Below are 23767 nucleotides of genomic sequence, written 5' to 3'. Positions count from 1 at the left end.
TTTCGCTTCGTTATTTCATTTTATTGATTGGTTAACGCTCTGCAATCAAGCAAAAGCGACTGTCCCTCATGAATGGATAAAGTATATATTTACTACTAAGTAAATACTAAGTATATTTTCTACTTCAAAAAACACTAAGTTCAAAATCGAATGCCGGAGGCCAATAAATGCGTTTGAGCCGTTTTTCTCACCCTTTTTTAAATCTAGATTTTTAATCTGAAAAATTATAGTAGTCTGTGGCAAAAAAAACCCAACACATTTTGATGTCTACTTTTTATTGGACACCAGCGTGTATGTTTTCATGTGATCATTCTTTATACAGTAGCAGAGAAGGAAGGGAAAGTACCTTGAAACGGCATATTTGCATGTCATTTTAATGAGCCAAATCACATTTACAACTACAACATTGATAAATATACGTTTTACACACACACACACGCACAGACACCACTGATCACAGAAAAGATAAACATTGTTTTTCTTTTCCATTCAGTGCCATTTAAATACTTCAACTGAGTCAGTGTTTAGGTCCATGACATATCCTGCATGTGTAAGTACAAGCAGGGTGTAAGTAAATTCAGAGGGGAAAAAAAAGTTTTGTTGAATTTGTCTGACAGTATTTGACACACCGCGTTTTCCTCAGTGTGAACAGCTTTGATTTTGAAAACAAACAATTGCTTTATTTCGTCACAACTACAAGCAAGATTTTAAAAAAGAACATTAAGCATGATCTTTTATGGGTTTGAATCGCTGGCATTTATTAAGTGCACATACACACAGAGGTCCTTTTTGTTAGACGAAAGACAGGAATGACATAAGTACTGTAGAGGAATGCCAGGAGGAGCATCAGAGGAGAAGGGCAGAAGTCTGTTGGAATAACATCAGAGAAAAGAATTACAGAAAAACAGAAGAAGGAGAAACCATTGACAGGGGACTAGCAGGAAACTCAGAATGTCAGCAGAATATGAGGAAAACAAAAGAAAAATCTTTCTTTATACAGCAACAAATAGTATTGCACAGTGCCAAAACCCAACTCGAATGCACAAGTAGCCTGCAGTGTAACATTTCGTTGAGTTTTTTGTTTGTTTGGTGTTGTTCCTTGTTGCGCAAGAACAGTTAAGATTAAACGAGGTTGGAGAACAGGTACGTGGAGCCTTTGAGCTCGTCTTGATCGGGAACTTCCAGGTTGACATCGCCGGAGACAAAGTTAAGGCCCCCCAGCGTGCCGTGCTTTTGCTTTGGCTCATTCTCGCTTTCTCCCTGCGTGGGGAAAACGGTCACCAAGTATCCGTCCGACGTATCGGGAGCTCTTTTCTGGGAATACGACCAGCGGCCGTCGTTTAAAGTGTGAGCGGCCTTCTCGGCATGGCTCGGATACAAGATGGCGTCCGCGTTCAGCGGGGTGCCGCTGAGTCGGGGGCCCCTCAGCTGACCCGTCACATCCCTGGAGGTCGAGGGCAGCTGGAGGTCCAGGTCGGAGCCTCTGCCTCTGGGGATGTGGTACTTCCCGGTGAAGTCGTCAATGTTGAGGTCCGAACGTGTGAAATCCACGTAGTGGCCCAAGTCAGCGTCCAGCGAGGCCCTGGACATTCCCTCAAAGCGGGAATGAGTCAAGTCCTGGTCCAAGTCGAGCCCGGGCAGCGGCACACCGGAGCCGCCGTGCAATGACTTCCTGAATTTCAGCATCGAGCCGTCCACCTCCAGATCGGGAGTTCTGAGCTTGGCGTTAGGTCCTGACACACTCACATCTGCTCCGTCGAGGTCGATGGTGTCTAAATACGACATGGTTGGCTTAAAGTTTGGACCTCTCACGTCGGGGAAACGGAGGTCTGGACCCTCCGCCCTGCCATCCAGGCCCGTGTCATACCCTGCGGACACCTTCATCTGAGGCTTCCTGTATTTTATGTCTGAGGTGTTCCAGTCCGTCGTCGGGGCTTTGAGGTCCATGTTCGGCACGCCTGCTTTCGGGGTGTCCCAAGATCCTTTGACTTTTGGCGCTCTGACATTTACTTCGGCGTTGGGTCCTTTGAGCTTGCCGTGATATTTGGGGGATTTGACGTTGGGTCCGGACAATTCCACATCCGGCACCTTCAAATGTGGCTTCCTGTATTTGCCCGACGGTCTTCCGAAATCCACGTCTGGCGCACCGATATCAAAGTCTGGACCATCGATGTCTGGTCCATTCAGGGTTGGCAGATTGACTTTAGGAAGTTTGATTCTGGGCATTTTCATTTTTGCTTTGGGTGAGCCCATGTTGATATCGGGACTGTTGACGTCGAGTCCGCCTTTGAGTTTTGGTGCTTTCAGCTGTAAGTCTGGAGTCTTGACGTCCAAGTCTGGAGCACTGAGGTCCATCTTTGGCGCCTTGAGGTCGAGTTTGGGGCTCTTCACGTCCAGGTTTGGCATATTAACGTTTGGCTTCTTGAATTTCCCACCAATGTCTAGATCCAAGTTCGGTTTAGAACCTTTGAGGTTGACCGTGGGAGCGTTGATGTCCAGATCCGGAGCATCAAGATCGACATCCAGGTCTGGACCTTTAAGGCTCGGACGCCTCAATTTGGGTATCCTCAGCTTGCGAAACTTAAATTTAGTTTTCGGGGATCCAATGTTGATGTCTGGAGTTTTTACATCTAACTTTGGAGCTTTAAGGTCCGCGTTGGGTAAATCCAAATCTGGGCCATCAAAGCCACCTTTTATCTTTGGAGCTTTCAGATTAAGATCTGGACCATCCAGATCCGGCAAGTCCAAATTAGGTCCTTTGAGGTCTAGTTTGGGACTTTTGAAATCAAATTTTGGCATTTTCATATCGGGGCCGTTTATCCCACCACGGAGATTAGGACCGCTTAGGTCCAGGTTGGGGGAGTTAAGATCCAGGTTGAGACCACCTACCTTTGGACCATCGAGGTCCAAATCTGGCATGTTCAAGTTTGGCTTTTTGAATTTTCCATCAATGTCAACATTTGGCATCCCTAAGTCAGCATTGGGACCTTTGAGTTTTAAGGTGGGCGCATTGGCGTTCATGTCCAGACCATCGATGTCTGCATCGAGGTCAGGACCTTTTAGGCTCGGACGATGGAATTTAGGCATCTTTAATTTGGGCTTCTTCAATTTTGCCTTTGGTGAACCCATATTGATGTCAGGAGTTTTCAGATCAAACTTGCCACCTTTAAGATCTGCATTAGGCAAGTCCCAGTCGGGGCCATTCAGGCCACCTTTTATCTTTGGAGCTTTCAGGTTGAGGTCTGGACCCTGAAGATCAGGTAAATCCAAGTTTGGGCTTTTGACATCCAGTGTGGGGGTCTTAAGATCAAGAGTAGGCATTTTCAGATCCGGTACGTTCATTCCACCGTGGAGTTTCGGACCGCTGAAGTCCAGGTTAGGAGTCTTAAGGTCTAGGTCGGGGCCGTCGAGGTCCAAATCTGGCATGTTCAAGTTTGGCTTTTTGAACTTTCCATTAATTTCAACTTTTGGCATCCCTAAGTCAGCGTGGGGACCTTTGAGTTTTAAGGCGGGTGCGTTGATGTCCATACCATCAACGTCGGCATCGAGGTCAGGACCTTTTAGGCTGGGCCGCTTGAATTTTGGCATCTTTAATTTGGGCTTCTTCAATTTTGCCTTTGGTGAACCCATATTTATGTCAGGAGTTTTCAGATCAAACTTGCCACCTTTAAGATCTACATTAGGCAAGTCCCAGTCCGGGCCATTCAGGCCACCTTTTATCTTTGGAGCTTTCAGGTTGAGGTCTGGACCCTGAAGATCAGGCAAATCCAAGTTTGGGCTTTTGACGTCCAGTGTGGGGGTCTTAAGATCAAGCGTAGGCATTTTCAGATCCGGTGCGTTCATTCCACCGTGGAGTTTTGGACCGCTGAAGTCCAGGTTAGGAGTCTTAAGGTCTAGGTCGGGACCGTCCAGATCAAAATCTGGCATGTTCAAGTTTGGCTTTTTGAACTTTCCATCAATATCAACTTTTGGCATCCCCAAGTCAGCTTTGGGACCTTTGAGTTTTAACGTGGGTACATTGGCGTCCATGTCCAGACCATCAACGTCGGCATCAAGGTCAGGACCTCTAAGGCTTGGACGCTTGAATTTTGGCATCTTCAGTTTTGGAAACTTAAATTTGGTCTTTGGTGAGCCTATGTTAATGTCTGGAGTTTTCATATCTAACTTGGGCGTTGTAAGGTCCGCTTTGGGCAAGTCCACGTCAGGCCCATGGATTCCACCTTTTAACTTGGGAGCTTTCAGGTTCAGGTCGGGGCCATTCAGATCGGGCATGTTCAGTTTACCTGATGGCATGTCCAAATTTGGGCTTTTGAGGTCAAGTTTGGGGCCTTTGAGACTGAGTCTGGGCATTTCCAGATCAGATGCACTGACTCCACCTCTAAGATCTGGACCACTGATGCCCAAGTCCGGAGATCTGAGGTCCAGGTTGGGGCCATCAAGATCATAATCAGGCATCCCGAAATCAGCACCGGGACCGCCAAGTTTGAATTTGGGTGCATCGATGTCCATGTCCAGACCATCCAAGCGTCCATCGAGCTCAGGTCCTTTGAGGTTAGGGCGGCTAAATTTGGGCATTTTTGGAGCATCCATCTCTAAGCCGGCACCTTTGAGGTCCAAGTCAGGACCACTGAAGGCGCCTTCTATCTTTGGACTTTTCAGACTCCAGTCGGTGGTATTCAGACCTCTGATGTTTGGCTTTGAAAGTCTGACATCCGGACTCGAAATGTCCATGCCAGGCAGATCCCCATCAAAGCGTGGAACCTCAACAGTTGGTAAACCAAAATTTGGCATGGAGAACTTGGGCGCTTTGTACTTTCCAGGGGGCACTTTGGAGCGAACTGCTGGGATTGGCGCGGTGACCCCCTGCAGATGAAGATTTGGCTCAGTGAAATCCCCAATGACCCCAGGCGCTTTGACGTCAAAGTCACCCGAGGGGCCGTCCACATCTAACGTGGACCCCCGAAGACCTGATCGGGCACTGCGACCATCCAGATCAAACCCGGGCGCATTTAATCGAGACGATGGTCCGGCCAGATGCATAGTCTGTGATATGTCATAACCGTCCACATCAAATTTCGCATCGCCGTTAGAAAGGCGGTACGCTTGGAACCTCCCGTCAGTGCCTCTGAGGGCCATTGCGGCGTCCACATCATCTCCATCGTCATAAATTCCAGAAACGAGTCCAGCTTGCGCCCGACCGCCATCGTTCAGCCGCTGCTGCACCTGAATCCGTCTGCCGGCATTCACCTGGCCCACGCCCAGAGGCGGGAGGTTCAGGTTGGCCCCCTGTGCAAATGCTCCCGACGCGTAGGCGGCGCGACCGGTCTCCGAGTCTGCGCTGAAACGCCGGACGAGCGCGGTGGGGCTCAGGCGTCCAAAGTCCACCCCCAGGCGAGGCAAGTCCGAGTCTCGCTTGGTCTTGCGTCTGGCGGCGTGAGGCAGCGTCTGCACAAAGTCCCTCGGGTTCTGGCCATCGGGCGAGTCCTTCCGCATGAAGCGCTTGATTTTGGTGTTGTAGAGCTTGCTGTAAGAATCGCGCAGCATCTGAGAACAAACAGACAAAAGTGTGGTGTGACGACATCGGCGGTCCGCGGGGCGCTCGGCCGCGTTCACCGTTCACAAATCCGTGAGGATGCCGCAAGGTACCGCCTAAAAAGTGCTCGCTCGGAGCAAAGTAGCGAGTGGCCTTTTGGATGATGGCGTTTTGCCACAAGCGACCTGTCCGTCTGCCATTTCTTTTTGGGCGGGGTCGCCGAGTTCCCCGATTGGCAGCGACACTCGTCAAAGTGGCTACATTACCATTTCAGGACTGACGGCCAACTGGTCCAGGTTCCCCATGCTCTTGCTCATGTTGTTCCTGGTGAGCACTTGGATTCTGTCATCGTACGGCTCCATCAGCTTCAGGACCCCCATCACCTCCTCTTTGCTCAGTTGGTCGAACTTGATGGTGGCGCCAACCACTTCGTCCCCTGAGGAACGCAAACGGACACTGGTGGGGTGGGGGGGGCTGGGACAAAGTGTCTGTCTCGGTCCTCGGAAGCCCCGGCCAAAATGAACTTCAAGCGGCACCCCTTGTCTTTTGGTGGTCTCCGCAGATTTGAGGGTTTTGCACGGTGGACGCGTGTCAGAAATTTCATGTTGCCAAATGTTCCAAAATTCACCAGTTGGTAAACAGAAAATGGCTCCTTCAAGCCCAAATGGCTGACTCGGAGGTTTTTATTTGCTCACGGTGCTCAGTGAATCCGGTTCAGGAGCAGAATTTGACATCAATAGACTTTTTGTGAGGGTCTGCTCATTCGCGACATGACTGCCGGGTGACTTTTTGGGGCTCCGTTCGCAAGCAATATTTTCTCAACGCGGCTGCAAAAATGTGTTTGGATTGTGGGCGAGTGCAGAAGGAGAAGGACGGCGTTTCGAACCTTCCCTCAGCTTTTGATTAGCTCCATCCACGTCGTCGATGTTGGCAATGACCAAGGCTCCCCGCTCGGATCGCTCCAACGTCAGGGCGTCCGAGAGTCTGCGCCTACTGAACATAGCGGCCTGAGGGAGGGGGGGTGGGGGCGTGTCAATCACAAGCAGGCAGATGGACTCTTTGACTCGGGACAGTTTGTTACCATTGGTCGTCACGGGTGTCGTGTCTCACTGTGACCAATGAACCTGTGGGACGGGAGGAAAAACAAAACATCTGCTTGTCATCTTATGCCTCTTTGCTTATAAGTCGATGATTCTCACCGCGTGATGTTCAAAAATATTTGGGTGACAAAAGAAGAAGAGAAAAAAAATTCCTTCGGCGGCGACGTACGAGCCCCGTTCAAGTTTGGGACCGTGTCTTTTTTGGGGGAATTTTCTTGCACGCGTTAGGAGTCACGTGTCCACCAGGTTGATCAGTTGAAACCGGTGGCGGGAGCGGATTATTTTTTTTTTTTTGTTGTCCTTCTTAACTTTCCCGGAGGTACGACTCGGGAAATGTCGTCAAAAGCGGCTCCTGTTCAATTTCAGGCACGGAAACGGGATCCGGGGCTGTTTTTTTTGCAAACGACACGACTGAAGGAATTTTCTCCACAGCCTCTTCAATTTTGGCTGCCTGGGACTTTTTGGTGGGCCCTCTTAGGACAGACAATTTGGTGCGATTGGTAAAAATGGCGTTGGGGCAATTTATTTTCTCTCTCTTTGTGGTGGCGCTACCGAGTGTGTTCTTGGGGCTCGGTGAATCTCGACATTTTCATTCCAATTGGTGAGTTTTCGACCGTGATGAGAAAACCCCCCAAAACAAAGTCATTCCGTCACCATGAAAACGAATTCCAAAGCGAATGGCTGACTTTGTGCGTGCGCGCGTGAGAACAAGTGAGCTCCTTTGTGCCAGTCGGCCCACGCGGGAAGGTCGGCCAGCGGCAGGAATGCGCGGCGAAGCGTCAGCGAGGAAAAACGAGTTTATCGGGAGCGCGGCGATGTTTTGGGGCGTTTCCCACCCCCCCGCCGGAGCCATGTCGAGTTTCGTCATTTTGATCGGCGCTCAAGTTTGTTGGTTGTTTGTTTGTTTTTTTATTTTTGGGGGGCGGGGCCAAATGTCAGGTATCAAAAGTACCAGTGGTATTTATTGGTAACGGTGACTACTCGAGAATAGAGTCCAGTGATCCCTCGTTATTTCACGTTTCGTTTATCGCGGCTTTGGTGCATCGTGGATTTTTTTTCCAAACATATTCATTAAAAAAATTAAATAAACTAAAATTTAAGTCCGCAAACTGTCCGCGAGAAGTCAGGAACACAACAGCGAGTCACAGAGAGCAACATATACACGGCTACATGTATATGTTGACTGTATTTTGTTATTCATGCACTAACCTAACTTGTACATGTTGAAATCGAGGAGTATACAGCATTGAGTCACGTTAACCCTGGTCCCTCCAGCCGTACCCCTCCCCCCCCAGTACCTCCACCATTGCTTACTACTAAAATGACTTCTACATGCATGGATAACAGAAATATTTTTTATACTCATACACATGTACATGCACCTATACGGTGGGGGGTCGCTACTTCACGGATTTTCGTTTATCGCGGTGATAAACGAGGGATTACTGTACTCGCACGGGTATCGGTCTGAACCAACCACCCCGCATTCCTCCAAAACAAAACAGAAAAAGTGTGAGCGAACATCCCAAAATGTCAACATGACGACACGCTCAATCTGCGACCTGGTCCCAGCGTGATCCTTTTTTTTTTAGGGGGGGGGGGGGGGGGCACACGAGATTGTGGCGCAAACAAAGCGTCGGCGTTGCATTCCGAGCAGGTTGAAAAAGCGGCCGCACCGAGTGTGACTTTTCTTTGCGGCTTCTCACTCGACGGCGATCGGCACACGCGCAAATTCGCTCGGCGGCGCAAAGTGCAACAACCTCCGCGACGGCAACAACCGGCCGGGACGTCCTTTCCGGAACGCGGCAAACAAAATCGCAACTGACCTGACGCACCATCGACGTGCGTGCGCGGGAATCCGTCCGTCCGTCCGTGTGTGCGCGCGCGCGCGCGTCTGAGCAGGAATGCGGGCAGCGGCGGGGAACAGGTGGACCACATGAGCGCCTGAAAGCGGACAAACAGGTTACACACCGCGTCAAACGGGCCACGCCCCTCAAACGCACCCACAGGTGAATAAGACACGCCCCTTCAGGTGAGCGAGGTGACAGGGGGATGCACGCACGCGCTGCGCGTGTGATTGTTTGCGTGCGCGTATCAGTGTGGGTCTGACTACGTGTGACGGTGTCGTGTGCACGTTTGCGCGTGTGCGCGCGTCTCCCTTTCGGTGCCCGTTCTGTCTGCGGTGCATTCGGGCGTCCGGCTCCATGTCAAAGTGTCGTCGTCGTCGTGTACATTCGGTAGCGGCGCGTCTACGGGACAAGTCATCTGGTTTAGGGTGTGCGTGTATTTCTCATCCGCGTACATGGCGTGCGTGTGTGAGAAAGGGCCACACCCCGGCGGGTGTTAATTGCGGGCGTTGACGGTGAGTCAGCGCAATGGCGCGTGCGCGAGACGCAAGCGACGGCTTATGTAAGTCGGCGCGAAATGGCGCACGAGCGGCGGTGAGGCGAGCGAGATTTGAAGCCGCACCCGCGGGTGGACGACGTGGGCGCGAGACGGGACCTTTTGCGAGACTTTGCTTTTGGTGCAGAGTCGTCAAACTTGCACGTCATGAGCAAAACTCGAATGGTGTTGAAATTTTGGTGCGACTCCGCATAAATCTTCAGAGGAACTCTTGAAATGTTTGTCAACTGCTGGACTTCCCGGGCCATATTTGGGCGGGGCCTTTTTTAGGTTGCTCTCCTCGCGATGGGCCTGCCTGCCAAATTTCAGGTTGTTCAGTCACAGCTGGCATCTGGGTCGCATTTCTTTTTTTTTTGGGGGGGGGGGGGGCAACATAGAAGTGGTTACTTCAAAGTGGAATTGCAAAACATTTCCGCCTTTTTTGGTGGGTCTCCTCGCGATGGTCCTGCCTGCCAAATTTCAGGTTGTTCAGTCACGCTGGCTTCTGGGTCGCATTTCTTTTTTTTTGGGGGGGGGGGGGGGGCAATATAGAAGTGGTTACTTCAAAGTGGAATTGCAAAACATTTCCGCCTTTTTTGGTGGGTCTCCTCGCGATGGTCCTGCCTGCCAAATTTCAGGTTGTTCAGTCACGGCTGGCTTCTGGGTCGCATTTCTTTTCTTTTTGGGTGGGGTGGGGGGCAACATAGAAGTGGTTACTTCAAAGTGGAATTGCAAAACATTTCCGCCTTTTTTGGTGGGTCTCCTCATGATAGACTTGCCCGCCAAATTTCAGGTTGCTCAGTCACAGCGGCCCTCTGGAGCTGAATTTCCAAGTCAAACACACACAAAAGAGTCGACTTTGAACACGACTTGATCACAGAACGAACATGTCGTCGTGTGTGCCCAAGAACAAGTTCGTCTTCCAACATGATTTTTTTTCTTTCCAAACACAAAAATAAGTCACACTCTTCACATTGTCATGAAAACATCAACTACAAGTGTCACAAACAATATATATAGCTATATTTTTTTTTTGTGGGGGGGTTCTTCAAGGTGACTTTTTTTGTGCCGCCATTGCAGAGATGGAGAATTTAACCACACAAGTGCTCGCAAAGCTATGAATGGGTCGGCACTTGAAACTGCAGCTCTGCTTACCTTTGAGTGTTTCACACAACGCGGTGCGGCAGCGAGACTTGAAAGTGACCGCGGGGAATCCAGGCAGCTGAGCTTCCAAGTCACCGGCCCGGATACTCTGTTGTGTGTGTGAGAGTGGGGGGGGAGGGTGCAAATGACGTCAGACACCAAAATAGCATCGCCTTTCAAAGGCCTTCAAGTGAAAAGCTGGACGCGAGTCCGATTTCCTTTCCCAGAAGAAAGGACGGCCCGCCACTCCTTGTTTGTACTTTGCGCTCATCGGCCGGCGCGATTGACAACAGGAAGCGTCTCCGGGGCGACGGCAAGCAACAACGTGCGGCGGAGCGGCGACACTCACAGCGCAACAGGAATGACGGCGCCGCCTCCACCTGCCGGCACGAACGCCGCCCTCTCGTCGAACAAACCGACTCATCCGCCGGCAGGGCGACCCGCACTGAAAAGAGAAAAAATTTGAAAATGGATCGAAATGCCACCGCGCGATCTGCCTCGAGCCATCCAATGTGATTTCCTGCGCTCGGGTTGCGTTTTGTTTCGTGCACGCAAAAAACGCGACGCCCCGAAAACAAGGGAAAGCGGCCGCTGGCGAGAAGCCGCGGCGTGACAAAATCGCGCTGAGGAAAACACTCGTGGCCGAGCGCTTTCAGACCAAATGTCACGTTTGTGTTTATTTTTAGCCGTTTCCTCCTTCCTCGCCCCGACCGGTTTCGTCGCGGTGAGCAGCCAAAATGATGACAAATTACATCGCATGTTGGAACATCCTCTCAGGACCGCAAAGCGTCGTTACATTGCGCCAAATTTACCCTAAGATGATGATTTTTATTTTTTTTCCCCCGTGGCGAATATCAGCAATAGAACAGAAAACTGAAACGTTGTTGTCCTCGTGCCACAATGAACCCATTCAGTAGCAGCCGATTCTGGACCGAGTCTGAAAAGACGTTTCAAAACGTCTTTGGGAGCGAAGGAGTTCATAAAAAAACTTCGGGGCACAAACACTTCGGTCCTCCTTCAAACGTGAACGTCCGGCGACGGCGTCTGTTCTCCGGCTGGCGTCGAAGCGTCGCGGTCGGCCTCCCCGCCGAGGAGTCGCCGGAACAGCGAGCCGTCCTTCCGGCGGAGCGCCGCCGGCGTGTCGAAGTCCACCACCTTCCCGGCGTGCATCACCAGCACGCGGTCGCAGTCCATGACGGTGTTGATCCTGGCGTGCGCACGCACACACACACGCACACGTCCACATTTGAGTACTCAGACAAGCAAGTCTGTCATTTTTCACCTCCCCTAATGGTCCCAATATTTTCTTTCTCGCCATCTTCCGTAGAGGTATTAACTTTTCACTTATCATTCACGCCGTTGACATTTTCTTCCATTCGGCGACCTTTTCAAATCCTGCGGGTGTGCGTGCGTCCACATTTTCCTCTGTCCCGACCTGAGTGTCCCAATAATTTTGCCCCAAAGCTTTCCCGAGTGCTCCCATCTAAACTCTTTATTGCGCTTCCTGAGCGTGTCCCAATGCTTGTGTTAAACCAGACACACACACACACACACACACACACACACACACACACACACAGAGACAGACCTATGCGCGATAGTGAGGACCGTGCGGTGACGGAAGCGCTCGGCGATGGTCTTCTGCAGCAGTCGGTCCGTCTGGCGGTCCACGCTGGCCGTGGCTTCGTCCACACACAGAACCTGTGCAGAATCTCGCCGTCAGAGCCGGCGACGAGCGCCGGCGGCTCAAAGGTCGGCACCTGACCTGGGCCTCCGTGAGCAGCGCTCGGGCCAGACACAGCAGCTGCCGCTGGCCCAGAGAAAAGGTCCGGCCCCGGTGCAGAAGCTCGGCATCCAGCCCGCCTGCGGCACGCGAGCGGAAAGCGTTCGGAGAAGAAGATTCTCCCCGGGCGGAAGCCGGTCCGGCGCCTCACCCATGGCGTCGACCGCCGGCCCAAGGTGACACTGGTTCAGGACCTCCAGAAGCTGCCGGTCCCGGTGCCGCCCGCAGGGGTCCAGATTCTCTCGAACGGTCCCGCTGAACACGAAGGGGTCCTGAGGAACGATGGCCAGCCTGGACCTGGAGGAGGAGGCGCCGTCGGCGGGCGAGCCGCACGGTGACCGCGAGACGTTTTCCTGGCGATTTGCGCGGCGCGAAAGGTCACCTGAGCTGGCGCAGGCCCACGCCGGCGACGTCCAGCCCATCCAGGAGGATCCGGCCGCCATTCACCTCCGCCGTGCGGAAGAGTGCGGCAAACAGGGACGACTTGCCCGAGCCCGTGCGGCCTACGATGCCCACTTTCTCGCCGCCTCGCACCGCCAAGCTCACGTCGTCCAAGGCCTTGGGAAGACCTTCCCTGTAGACCAAGACCACACGGCGGAACTCCACGCTTCCGCAGCGGGGCCACGACGGCGGCGGCTGAAAAGAAGGAGCAGAAGAGCGAACGCTGAAGCCGCGAGCGCCAGCGCCGGCCCCAGCGGCGGCCCCCCCGCCCGCCTACCTGCGGGCTCTGTTGCTGAGGTTCGGCCGGGAGGCAGCTGGAGTATTCGTGGGCTCGCTCCACGCTCACCAGCTGCATCTCGGTCTGCGTGAAGGCGAAGATGAGGCCCGACAGCAGCGAGGTGAGCGACAGCGCGTACGACAGCGCCAAACCCACCAGGCCTGAAAGCCAAGCGCGGGCGGTGATGTCACAACGCTGTTCGGCGGTCGCCCGGCGACAAGATCATCGGGGCGATCGCCATCGGCGCCTCACCCGGGTCGACCTCGCGGAAGCGCCGCTGCAGGACGGCGGCGGCGGCGAGGCCGGTCACCACCACGACGCCGATCAGCTGCAGACGGATGTCCAGCCACTGCGTGGCGGCGTTGCTGAGGAACAAGCAGCGCTGGTTCTCGTCCAAGCGCCGCACGCTTTCCTCCTCAAACCTGGCACAAAACGACAAACATCCGATCGAGTCTTTTTTCTCCTTTAAAGCTATCGTATTTTCCGCGCGAGAAGGCGCACTGGATTATGAGGCGCACCTTCAACGAATGGCCGATTTTCTCTTTTTTTCCCGATATCGGACACACTGGATGACAAGGCGCAATGTACAATGCAGCCACTAGATGGAGCGACGCTGCTTCCGTTCGACTCGAGAGGCGTTCACGTCTGCCTCCGAAAAAATGAACGATGACTTCAATGAAACTCCGAAAATGGAAACTAATGCATCAAAACAGACAATCAAGTGAGGAAATCACAAAATAAAATTGAAAATTTTGCAATGCCAAAATGGCACCAACGCGATCGATGTGGCCGCCGTCGGTCAGCCGGGCGAGCGCGCGCGCTTTGCTTTCCGCTTACCTGGCGCAGTTGCGACCGGCCCGAATGGTGGCGAGGCCGGCCAGCGTCTCGGAGAAGTGCGAGTAGATGGGCGAGAGCGTGACGCTGCACAGCCGCTTGAGCTCGCGGGAGGTGTGGCGGTAGAAGGCCTGCGTGCGCAAGTAGAGCAGCGCCAGGGGCGGCAGCGCCAGCAGCAGCCAGGGCAGCGCCAACGTCACCACGGCCAGCGTGCCCAGCAGAGCGAAGACGTCGGCCAGCAGGATGTTGAGCGCGAAGGGCAAGCTGTCGTCCACGCCGTACACGTCCGACGAGAAGCGGTTGAGGACGCGGCCCGGCGGCGTCGTGTCGAAGAAGCTCACCGTGGCCTGCGGGCACCGGTCGCGCCGTCAACCCGGGTGACGGCGCCTGCACTTTTCCCACCACGCTGCCTGCGCAGGCTTCCGCTCCAGTGGACCTGTCGCGTCCACTTCCGGGTTTTGCGAGTTACTTATTTGACGACTTGGGCAGGGTTTTTTTTTGGTGAGGGCCAAATACAGAAAAATAAGCAAACTCGAGGTGATGCTCGTACGGCACCTGTGTACGACGCGTAGCTCCGATGCTTGGTCTCATCGTGCCGACGGCCATTACGCCTCATCACGGCAAAATCTTCAACAGACACGCTTCCCTTTGATTTCTTTGAAGAAATATTCATTTGAAATCTTCCGCACTCACTCGCTATCTTTCGTTCTTTGGCGCCGCAATTTCTGGTGACTCGTGGTCAATGTTTTTCTTTGCTTAATTTTGTTCAGCGGAGAAGCGCCTTTTCCGTCGCTGGCTCCATCTAGTGTTGAAACTAAGGAGTTCGCGTGCGGGCCGTATTCAACTATATTTTCAGAATTTGCTGCGGGCCAATATAAACAAACCCGCGGGCCAACTGCGGCCCGCGAGGCACAGTTTGGACATCATGGCTTAGCACCCGCCTACTCGGCCACTTTTAGCCACCGCGGCGCTTGACCGCCCGCAATTTCACATCCGATCTTTTACCTTTCCCCTTTGAAAACTGTACTTGGTCAATGGACACGTCAGCAAAAACGGCGCGATGGCAGTCGAACGAGCTAACGGCTTGTGGTCACCTTGACGACGCGATCCAGGAGTCGGTCGTGGACGGCGGCGGCGGCGCGGAGAGCGCCGTAGGCGAAGAGGAAGGCTCGCATGGCGGCAAAGATGCTGTTGGCCCCCGCTATGGCGCCATAGACCGCCAAGTAGAAGCGCACCTCACCGCTCGGCTCCGGCGACAAAGTGGACCTGGGGGTGGGGGTGGGGGGGGGGGGGGGGACACACATCCCGACTCAACTTTTTCGGTTGTGGGGTCTTAAGTTGCACATTTACTGTTGAGAGGCTGAAATTCAAAGGATTTGGACAACTGCAAATTCGACAAGGTCTCGATGCGACTCATCGGTTCTCAAATATAATTGGCCATTCATGTGATGTTGCATTAGTTGTCTATTAGCCCCGCAAAGGTGCGCTCCATTTGCTTACCCGGACACCCCAAGTATTCTCCTGGGCAGCTATTGAAGCCACCAAGAAGCATTTTGTGTGGCCGCAGTTTCAAAACATTCACGACGCACCCGCCACCCACCTTATGAGACATGCGGAAGAATTCAAGACACCCCCCCCCCCTCCACCCCAAAAAGCCCTCAACTGCGCTCACATGACACTCCCCGTTGAGAACATCAGCAGGCAAGGCGAGGGCGGGGGGCCGCAGTGGGAACGGTTGCTCCCGGCGGTGGAGTTGCTCTTCAGCTCCGAGATCCAGTGAGACAGCCACCAGTCCGACGCCGTCTTGGAGGCTGCGGCACAATCACGAGCACCACACGCACTTTTTAAAAATCGTAGACAGGAGACCTATTGGATTTTTTAAAATGTTCGCATTACTTCAAAAAAAAAAAAAAAAAAAGGGGGGCAGCTAAACATTGATTGGGCCGAGAGCAGAGCGGCGCAGCGGACCACCCACCTTGCATGGCGAGTAGCGACATCAGAATGGAGGCGGCCAAAGCCCCGCCCACCGCCGTCCAGTAGGCCCGGTACACCTTCCACGAGAGGCCTCCCGCCTGCTTCTTCTCCAAGCCCAAACGGTCGCCGTCGTCAACGTCCCGACGAAGCTCGTTCAAGACCGTCCGCTCCGCCTCCTCCTCCTCCTCTCCCTCGCCTTCTACCGCTCGTACAAAAACGCGGCGGCGTCACAATGAAACAAAACAATCGGACAAAGCATCATGGATGGATGATCGCTTTCCGTACCTTTTTCGTTGCGCTGGTGCTCCGCACGGCAGCCGCTTGGTTCAGCTTCGAGCAAAGGAAGGATTTCCGCCGGCGAGCCTGAAGACGACCGCGAGAGCCGGTAAAGCGGCCGGGGCCCGCACTTTAGCGCTTCATATTTCGGGGAATCGTATTTTGACAGGATGACCGTTGCGCCGTTGATATCATTTGTCTTTTGTTTGACGCGGGCGCTTCACGGTCAATTTACCGGCGTTGACGACGGTGCCGTTGTCCATGAGGACCACCAGGTCGGCGGCCTCCACCAGCTCCACGCGGTGCGTGCAAAGGATCCTGGTCTTTCCCGCCAGCAGCTCCAGGACGCACCTGCGCACCAGGTGCCGGGCCACCTGGGCGTCCACCGCCGCCAGCGGGTCATCCAGGAGGTAGACGTCTTTGTCCTGCGCAAGCCAAACGTCAGGAGGGAGCCGGCCGCCGGCCCCCCCGCCCCCCGGCACGCCTCTCACCATGTAAACGGCCCTGGCGAGGGCCAGCCGGGCTTTCTGGCCTCCGCTCAGCGTGAATCCGTTCTCGCCCACTTCCGTGGCGTCGCCGTCTGGCAAAATCTAGCAGAACAATTTGGAATGAAAAGCACGACGTTGTGAAAATTGTTTTCGGGATGCGAGTTGAACAGTTTCAAGTTGGAAGTGGAGACGCGCAAAAAAAAAAAAAAAAAAAAAGGGTTTGGTTTTTTTTTTAAATGTCTGCATTCTTTTTGGAACCTTGTCATGGAAAATGTGGAATACTGACAAATGTTTTGTTTTGGGCTTTTTTTGGGGGGGGGGGGGGGTTTGAAGTGAACGGTTTCAATTTCAGATGCTTTAAATGAGACCCAAAAACATTCGCATTGACGTGTTCATGGGTCGGAATGGCTCCGCAATGTGGACGGATTCCGTCAAATTTGTCAAATGTCTCAATTCGAGGCAATTCTTGAAAAGAAGTTTTGGGAAGGTGGAAAAAAAAATTTTCATTGCAAAAGATCTAAACCTTTTGAAGTTGGAATAGCTTGAAGAATAATGTAATAAGTGGAGAAATGTGGAGGGATGAGTTCCATTTGGAAAACAAAACGTCTCCAAATTTTTGTCGGGCATGTTGGAATCTGCAAAAATGTCGCCATTTAGGGAATGGGGGGGGGGGGGGTTGTCCCATGTTGAACATGAACATATAGTATACGGTCTTTTTTTTTCATGGAAAATAGGGGAAAGGTGGTCACATTCAGGGAAGGTGAAGAGAGGAAAAAAAAAAAAATCAATCGATGAATAGTTCGCAAATGAGGCGAGCGACGTACGGCGAGGTCGTCGGCCAGAGCGCAGGCCTCCACCACGGCCCGGTAGAAAGCCGCGTCGTAGCTTTTGCCGAACAGGATGTTGTCGCGCACGGAGGCGCGCTGGATCCACGGCTCCTGCGCCGCCAGGGCCAGGCCGCGCTCGTCATCCGCCACGTACACCAGGCCGCCGTGCCTGCCCGGGAAGCGCAGCGCACGCGTCAGGTCCTTTCAAAGCGTCGCCGCGCTGCTGCTTTAAATCGTCTGATTTCGAAAAACAAACATATTCGAAGTAAAGCAATTCCATCTGACTCGTGTTGGAGGGCGAGTTGGTTCTTCAAGAAAAAACGTGGGGGAGGGTCCTCGAAATGGGGAAATAAGGTCTCACCGCGATTAAAAAATCATAATAATGGGAACTCCTTTTGAAAAATAAGCGGACCGATGATGAAAGAAATAAAAATATTGATATCTTATTTATCGGTCAGATTTTTATTTCCTTCGGGGACAGCGGCTATTCCCATCCAGCTTACTTCTTCCGCCCGTAACGGGTCGGTTGTCGAGTCCCTCACCAACAGAGGGCGCTAACATACTGCGGAACGGCCGTGAAATCCCGCTGCGCATTGAACTCATTCTGCCCCAGCCGATTGTAGACCGAGTCTGAAAAGACGTTTAAAGCCGTCTTTGGGAGTGAACGAGTTAACCGGATGCAAACGTTTTCCCGGATTTTGCGTTGGCGTTTTACCTGTGGAGTTCCCCGGCGATGGCGGCCAGCAGGGAGCTCTTGCCGCAACCCACCTTCCCGACCACCACGGTCAGGCTGCCCTGAAAAACACCCGCGCGGGGGCGTCGCGGCGGTCATGCCGTGGGCGACGGAGCCGAGCGGCCGCTCGGATGATTTACGGCCGGGGCACCTTCTTGATGTTGAGATTGAGATTGTGCAGGAGCAGCGCGTGTCCGGAGGGGGCGCCGTCTTGCGCTTTGGCGGGTCCCTGCCAGCTGAACGCGGCCCGGTCCAACAGGACCGCCGTCCGGTTGTCTTCAGGCCACACTGCGGGAAGGGAACATTCGATGACGTCATCGCACCGCCTGAAAGCGGCGCTGTCGGGCGAGAGGCGGGGCCTACCCAGGGCGTAGTAGTCCTGCAGATTGCGGTTGCCGACTCCGAGGAAGCCCTGGATGCGCTCCAGCGACACCTTGGCCTCCAGGATGCCGTTCAGCACCCACGGGAAGGCGTTGAGAGGGACGATCAGCATGCCCACCAGAGCCAACGTGGTGAAGACCTGCAGGGGGAGTGGCTCCCGTCAATGGCGGGCGGGCGGCCGGGCGCGTTCCCGCACGGCAATAAAGGCATCGAGCCGAGACACGCGGACAAAGGCAAAGCCCGGCCGCGTGCGGTATTCTCGCGGCGGTGGCGTTGACGCGCTTGCCTTGGCGGCGGTAAGCTGGTGTCCCAGGAGCACGTAGGTAAGGAAGGTGAGGATGGAGATGAGCACGGGCAGCGCCGCCCACGTGTACACGCACATGGCGTCCAGGTACTTGACTGCCTTGAGGTGCGACAGCTCGCCGCCGCGACATCGCCGCACCTTGCGGGCAAAGTGGGCCTCCCAGCCGCAGAGCTTGATGACCCGGATGCCCAGCAGGAGCTCCGTCATCAGCTGGAAGCGCCACAAACGCCCGTCGATGACCAAATCCGAGGCCATCCGGGTCGAAGCGGCCTGGAGCTCACCTTGACGCGGGCGTCCTTGTAGCGCAGCATGCGCCGGTTGTTGCGGACGATGCGCGACGCCAAGAACTTGTTGAAGGGGACCAGCAGCAGGGCCAGGCCCAGCCCGCCCAGGAAGGCCACGCCCACCTGCAGGTAAAGCAGGTAGAGGGCGATGGCCAGCTGGAAGGGGAGGCTCCACAGCTCGTGGAAGCTGTTGAAGAAGTTGACCACGCGGTCCGTGTCGGCGCTCATCAGGTTGACCACCTCCCCCAAGGCCAAGCGGGCCAGACCGGCGCCGCCCACCCGCAGCGCCTTGGCGTAAATGGCCGACACCAGGGCGGCGCGGGCCGACAGCGCCACCTAAAGCGGGGGCGACAACAAAGCCAAGGTTGCTACGTGAGAACACTGGCAAGGAGAATGGAACACGCTGACGCACTCGCTCCAACGCGCCGCTTCACTCGTTCGGCAGCAGCCAATTCGCGAACAAGTCTGAAAAGACGTTTCAAAACGTCTTTGGGAGTGAAGGAGTTAAAGGCACACTTCGACACACTCCCGTCGGTGTTTGAGTTCACTTTAGAGACCACATTTGGGTATTTTTCATTTTCTAGGATTTCATAATATATTATGCTCATCACAGGGCGGCCCGGTAGTCCAGTGGTTAGAACGTGGGCTTCACAGTGCAGAGGTACCGGGTTCAATTCCAGCTCCGGCCTCCGTGTGTGGAGTTTGCATGTTCTCCCCGGGCCTGCGTGGGTTTTCTCCGGGTGCTCCGGTTTCCTCCCACATTCCAAAAATATGCATGGCAGGCTGATTGAACACTCTAAATTGTCCCTGGGTGTGAGTGTGAGCGTGGATGGTTGTTCGTCTCTGTGTGCCCTGCGATTGGCTGGCAACCGATTCAGGCTGTCCCCCGCCTACTGCCCAAAGACAGCTGGGATGGGCTCCAGCACCCCCCGCGACCCTAGTGAGGATCAAGCGGCTCGGAAGATGAATGAATGAATTATGCTCATCACGTTTAAACAAAAGTGAACTGATTTGCTTGGGAAGAAAAAAAATCACACAGATCAATGAAAGGCCGATTTGTTAGAAATGTTTTGGTTAACCGAGATGGGTTTCTTTTTTAAGCCAATTGCAGAGTACAATATTTGAAATCAAACAAGGTCTCTCCAAGATGAATCGATTGCAATGTGATAATCAATGGGGTTGTCGATCAACCGATTGAAGTCGCACCTCTATTTACAAGGCGAGGTCCTTTTTGAACGACAGAACTGGAGCGAACCGGCGGCAAAAATGTCATTCTCTTTTTTTTCGGTTGCACTCGTGTGGAAAGAAAAATTGGCCAAAATCGTGACAGCCAATTAATGGATCGGGCCCGAGCGGTTTGCGCCGGGCTTCTCTCGATTCTTGTCTTCGAGAGCGAGCCGTTTTCCAAAAATCCTACCTTGGACACCTGGAAGGCGAAGACATTTTGGAGGACGGCGCAGAGGAGGGAGCTAGCGAAGAGGGCGGCGCAACACCAGGCGCCGCGGCTGAGCGCGGCGTCCCGCTCCTCCATGAAGCTCACCAGGAGACTGAGCAGCAGCGGCCCGCAGAAGCGCAGCATGTTGACCACCAGCTTCAACGCGCCCAGGGCATAGTAGCGCCCCCCGAAGGCCACGTGCAGGACACGCAACAGGCTCACGTCGCCGTCCAGCTCGGGCAGTTCCTCGGCAAAGTCGGGGCCGACGGGCCGGGGGCGGGGCTCGGGCGACGCCCCCCGGCGGCAGGTGGCCCAGCTGCGGCGGAAGCGGCGGCGGATGACGGCCGCGCGCAGGTCGCGGGGCAGGTGGTAGACGCGGGCTGGCCGGTCCAGCTCGCCGCGCCGGCCCCGCCGCAGGAGGGGCGTCAGCCACAGGTAGAAAAGGCGGGAGAAGCACCCGCTGCCGTCCTCCGCCACCATTTCGCCCGTGTCCTCCTCGGGAAGCAGAGGCGCAGCGTCCTCGTCTTGGAGGGGCGCCGCGGGCGCCAGAGCCGTCCCCACGAGATACAGCGGCACGGGGAGCATCCGGACGGCGGCCAGAACGAAGCGGGCCGACTGGAGGGCTCCGCTTGACGTCGCCGGGACGCTTCCTGCGCATTGCAAATGCCAATTTGAGGACATGGATGTCTTTGTAAAAAAAAAAAAAAAAAGAAAACAACAAAAGATCATTCTCGCAAAATTTTTTTCGAAAAAATACTAAATAGAAGCACATCATGCACATTTCTTTCGTCACATGCTAGAAATTATTTGACCGACCCCGCCCCCCTTGCCCCGCCCCCATTAATTTACTCAAATGTCACAAATTATTCATTTTTGGAAGATCAATTCAACAAAATCTCACAATTCATCAAATTGGGTGCTTTTACATTCTTTGAAAAACAATTTTGACCTGGAAATTATTTTAAGTTTCTGTTCAGTTCCTTGGCTGGCTAAAGATATAAATAAATGTTAAATTACATATTTACTCAAAAGTCCCCAAATATTATTTTTGAGATGTTTTTCAATCAAATAATTGGTAAGAATAATGTTTCATCTATAAAACCATTCGATTCGATATTTGAAAATAAGAGGCACTTTTTATACTTGCACACCTATTATTGGAATCTTATTTCCGCAAATTTTGAGACCCGCCCTTTCCGTAATTGCGTATGTACTCAAAAGCCACATAAAATTTGATTCCTTCTCATTGTGTGATGATTTCATTGCAATAATTGGCCAGGAATTTGGGTGAAAATCTGCGGATCATACACAACTTTTTCTCCTCTGGAAAAAAGTCATCTGATGACATTGTATTTCAATTTTTCACTTTTACGCAGGTCACAAACTGTATTGTTCATAAATACATGTGCATCAGATGCACCCATTTACTTTTTTCGATTTTAAAAAATGAATGAAAAAAATTAACTCATGGGCAAAATTCCATACTTTGGAGGTAGATGACCACGGTGAAGACGAGGTTTGGGATGCTGGGGAGCACGGACAGGCTGAGCGGCAGAGGCCCCCGCGTCCACCGCGGGAGGGCGGCCACGGCCCCCACCTGGACCAGCCAGGCCAGGGTGCCAAAGCCACCGGCAAGGACATCCGGATACATGTCAGGACGCCCAGACGCGAGCGCCAGTGCCGCGTCGGCGGCGAACAGCGCAGAAGCCAGTGCCGACGACAGAAGGCGGAGCGTCCGGCCGCAGGGGGGCGCCACCCATGCGGGCTGGCACCTGTCACGTGAACATTTCGAATCAATGTACATGTAGATGATTGTGGTGCTTGACAGAGAAACGAGATGAGCCCCGTGTTTGCTTACCTGCCCGCGCCCATGTAGAAGGCAGCCACGGCGGCCATGACGATGTGGGGCAGGACGCCGAGGACCAGCTGGTTGAAACAGACGCCCACGTGTCCGTCCTGCCACAAAGGGAACGGTCGACGCTGGTCGGTGTGGCAAAACTCAGCCAGCAGCGCCGTGGGCTCGTAGCCCCCCATGCAGCCCTTTAACTGGCCCACAACTTTAATCTACGAAGGGAATGGAAAAGAAAAAAGTTGCGAAGCTGTCGAGAGGCTTAAATACCAAATATTTGCTCAATGTTCAACTAAACACAAGCTCTCTACAAGATTAATCGTTTGCCAAAATCATGATTGGATCAACGATCAGATGCCAACCAATCGATTAATTGTTGCACCTCTATGTACTTTGCCCTTTATTATTGAACTAGATCTCAATCCTGGTTGTTCTTGTGTAGTTTTGGTTCTATCGGCAAAGCCGATAACATTCGGCAAGCCTCCTCGCTGCCCATCTTCAAAGCCCTCCTCAAAACTCACTTGTATTATTTGGCGTTTGACTCAGCATGACTTAGATTTGTTCTTGATTTTACTGTTTGGTGCTTTCTACCGCCTTTATTACCGATTTGTCTTACTGTTTATTGTGCATGTTAAATCGCTCCATGTACAGCACTTTGTATGCAGCAATGGCTGTTTGAAAGTACTCTATAAATACTCTTGACTTGACTAACGATTTTGATGCACATCATCTGCTGTTTTCAAAGAGCTTTTGTCACTTAATTCAATTTTCTGGAGTCCACAAAGTCAGGGACAAGACAGGCAGCAGCCAAGTCCACAAAGTGACAAAAATAAAAAGAGAGACATGGTACAGTTCACAAAGCACGCATTCTGGATCAAGACATCAACACATTGCTTAAACAGCCAAGCTAAAACGACGAAAGGTCTCGGGAAGCGGTTTCCCTGTATTGCAATTTGGATTCTGAACACGAATAATCGGTAGCTCATGACATATTGCTATTTTCGTGCACTTGTGTTTCAATTTATTTTCCGACGCATCTAATCTGGCTGTTAATGCCATTATTTGAAATATTTGTTGATAATTGACGAGCATAAACTAGATTTGCGTTCATCCGCATTGAAGAAACTGGAGTGTGTATCGACGTTTTGAAGCGAGGCAACAACGTGTTCGTGTTATGTTAGCAAACATGTATTTGCCTTTACCTTAAAGAATAAACAGATTCAGAAATTGGACGAATGCCGGAAAAGTGCCAAACCGGTTGGACTCCGAAAATCAACACGCGGAGCTCCAAGCTAACAATGTTTGCTACCATGAGGAAATAAGTCAATTCAAAAGGAAGTTTCGATTACCTTACTCACCTTGGAGCTTTAACAACCAACTTATTCAAATACAATATCAAATCAAAGTACAGGTACAATAAGAGCATTACCCGTCGCTTAGCGACATTTGAGAGAGAGGGCGAGAGAGAGATTTTCAAATCAATTTCAAATGTGCAAAAAGTACACAAAAGGTTTCGCAGCTACAAAGAGTTGAACAAAATTGGTCGTGGAATAAAAAAGTACACTGAATTAAATAAAAATTAATCATCGTTCCTTTGGCGGAAATCTGTCGCTCACTGATGACGTTTTATCATCCAGTCAAGCGCCGCGCTCGAAGACGCGGACTTTCAAGGAATAATTGGGGGGTGTTTTTTCATGTACATTTGTATTTCCAACCAAAGAGC

General features: G+C 52.8%; 2 protein-coding genes and 1 long non-coding RNA gene across 13 annotated transcripts; 1 reads left to right on the top strand and 2 right to left on the bottom strand.

The window, feature by feature from the left end:
• Positions 1-358: 358 nt before the first annotated feature.
• On the bottom strand, positions 359-10285 carry si:ch211-69b7.6 (neuroblast differentiation-associated protein AHNAK). Of its 6 annotated transcripts, XM_052083213.1 has the most exons (7): positions 10171-10285; positions 8469-8577; positions 6615-6657; positions 6420-6540; positions 5800-5969; positions 3762-5544; positions 359-3260 (listed from the first exon to the last, which is right to left on the bottom strand). In XM_052083213.1, exons 3-7 carry the CDS (start codon positions 6615-6617, stop codon positions 1123-1125), a joined length of 4215 nt encoding a protein of 1404 aa, XP_051939173.1. In that variant the 5' UTR covers positions 6618-6657; positions 8469-8577; positions 10171-10285; the 3' UTR covers positions 359-1122. The 6 variants fall into 6 exon arrangements, with proteins under 6 accessions (XP_051939173.1, XP_051939175.1, XP_051939174.1 ...); XM_052083215.1 differs by lacking the exon at positions 10171-10285 and having other exon boundaries at positions 359-3001; positions 3509-5544; positions 8460-8596; XM_052083214.1 differs by lacking the exon at positions 10171-10285 and having other exon boundaries at positions 359-3056; positions 3558-5544; positions 8460-8596.
• On the top strand, positions 8484-9952 carry LOC127612662 (uncharacterized). The gene is made up of 2 exons (XR_007965902.1): positions 8484-8595; positions 9789-9952. It is a non-coding gene; the product is annotated as an uncharacterized LOC127612662 (long non-coding RNA).
• A 523-nt stretch (positions 10286-10808) lies between the features above and the next one.
• On the bottom strand, positions 10809-23568 carry abcc10 (ATP-binding cassette, sub-family C (CFTR/MRP), member 10). Of its 6 annotated transcripts, none has more exons than XM_052083205.1 (24): positions 23548-23568; positions 22054-22259; positions 21681-21967; positions 20178-20845; positions 18758-19096; positions 18459-18686; positions 18155-18311; positions 17943-18079; positions 17774-17853; positions 17056-17227; positions 16235-16333; positions 15979-16168; positions 15753-15830; positions 15469-15666; positions 15166-15304; positions 14588-14759; positions 13497-13840; positions 12912-13081; positions 12660-12820; positions 12324-12577; positions 12093-12238; positions 11924-12021; positions 11747-11859; positions 10809-11365 (listed from the first exon to the last, which is right to left on the bottom strand). In XM_052083205.1, exons 2-24 carry the CDS (start codon positions 22227-22229, stop codon positions 11176-11178), a joined length of 4596 nt encoding a protein of 1531 aa, XP_051939165.1. In that variant the 5' UTR covers positions 22230-22259; positions 23548-23568; the 3' UTR covers positions 10809-11175. The 6 variants fall into 6 exon arrangements, with proteins under 6 accessions (XP_051939165.1, XP_051939169.1, XP_051939167.1 ...); XM_052083209.1 differs by having other exon boundaries at positions 20301-20845; XM_052083207.1 differs by having other exon boundaries at positions 23403-23561.
• Positions 23569-23767: the final 199 nt, after the last annotated feature.

This window comes from Hippocampus zosterae, chromosome 13, assembly GCF_025434085.1.
Source record: "Hippocampus zosterae strain Florida chromosome 13, ASM2543408v3, whole genome shotgun sequence".
NCBI classification, from domain to species: Eukaryota; Metazoa; Chordata; class Actinopteri; order Syngnathiformes; family Syngnathidae; genus Hippocampus; species Hippocampus zosterae.
Note: the sequence above shows the minus strand (reverse complement) of the source record. Positions and strands in the feature narration are given on the sequence as shown.